The 856-nt window shown below is 50.2% G+C and overlaps 1 protein-coding gene across 1 annotated transcript in view; it reads left to right on the top strand.

Moving 5' to 3' along the window:
- LOC121352832 (serine/threonine-protein kinase PAK 3-like) overlaps positions 1-224 on the top strand; it is a 1556-nt gene extending 1332 nt beyond the window's left edge. Inside the window, exon 3 of the mRNA XM_041466102.1 lies at positions 100-224. Coding sequence (XP_041322036.1) covers positions 100-189 — 90 coding nt within the window. The 3' untranslated portion in view covers positions 190-224. The remainder of the gene's footprint in view (positions 1-99) is intronic.
- Positions 225-856: the final 632 nt, after the last annotated feature.

The following is an 856-nucleotide window of genomic DNA, read 5'->3' as shown; positions in this document are numbered from 1 at the left end:
TTTCAAACCATTTCCCTTTGTCCTGTTGCGACAGAGCCTGTGAGGAACTTGACTCTGGAAAGTAACAGTTCATTTCTTTCTTTTCTATCCCTTGGGCAGCACCCATTTTTATCATCAGCCAAGCCTCTCTGCAGCCTGACCCCTCTGATCACTGCAGCAAAGCAACGGAGGGAGCAGCGGAGGAGATGAAGCACTTGAGGACAGCTTCTTGTTACCGTAGTTAGGACAACTAGTTAGTTATGGCAGTACTGCTAGTTGGTCATGGTAGTTAGCACTGCTAGTTGGTTATGGTAGTTAGCACAGCCTGTTTGTTATGGTTCTGATGTCAGCCTGTTTGTTATGGCAGTTGTTTGAATAAAAACTCTCTTAAACCTCAGCTCCCTTGAGGTGTGCCTTCCTTCTCCCGCTGTGGCTCAGCTGCCCGCAGCAATGTGAGGGGAGAGCGGGCCCAGCCTGGCCCAGAGCTGAGCCCAGCAGAGCCCTGGCAGAGCCCAGAGCAGCCTCGGCATCTGCAGAGTCAGCCTGGAAGGAGGCGCTTGGAGCCTCCTGGGCTGCACCCGACTCTTGGTTACAAACTGGGAGTGCTGGAAAATGCCCCCGGCTCTGCAGGAGGGCAGAAGGGGCCCGGGGAAGGCCCAAGTGCTGCATGCAAGGCAAAAACCTGCCCTGGGCTTGATATAAATAACTGTGTAGTGTTGGCTTTTGCTACTACGTATTGACTTCTGCAAATTATTCTTAATGATAATGATTTTGATATAGTACAGTTTGTAATCACTTTTTACTGCTTTTGCTATAGTTCAATTTGTTCAGCTTTTTGTGGCCAGTGCCCTGGCCCCTGTGTAGCTGATATCCTCAG

The sequence above is a fragment of the Pyrgilauda ruficollis genome, unplaced genomic scaffold, assembly GCF_017590135.1.
Source record: "Pyrgilauda ruficollis isolate IOZ18807 unplaced genomic scaffold, ASM1759013v1 scaffold1983, whole genome shotgun sequence".
NCBI lineage: Eukaryota > Metazoa > Chordata > Aves > Passeriformes > Passeridae > Pyrgilauda > Pyrgilauda ruficollis.
This window is presented reverse-complemented; position numbering and strand designations above follow the sequence as displayed.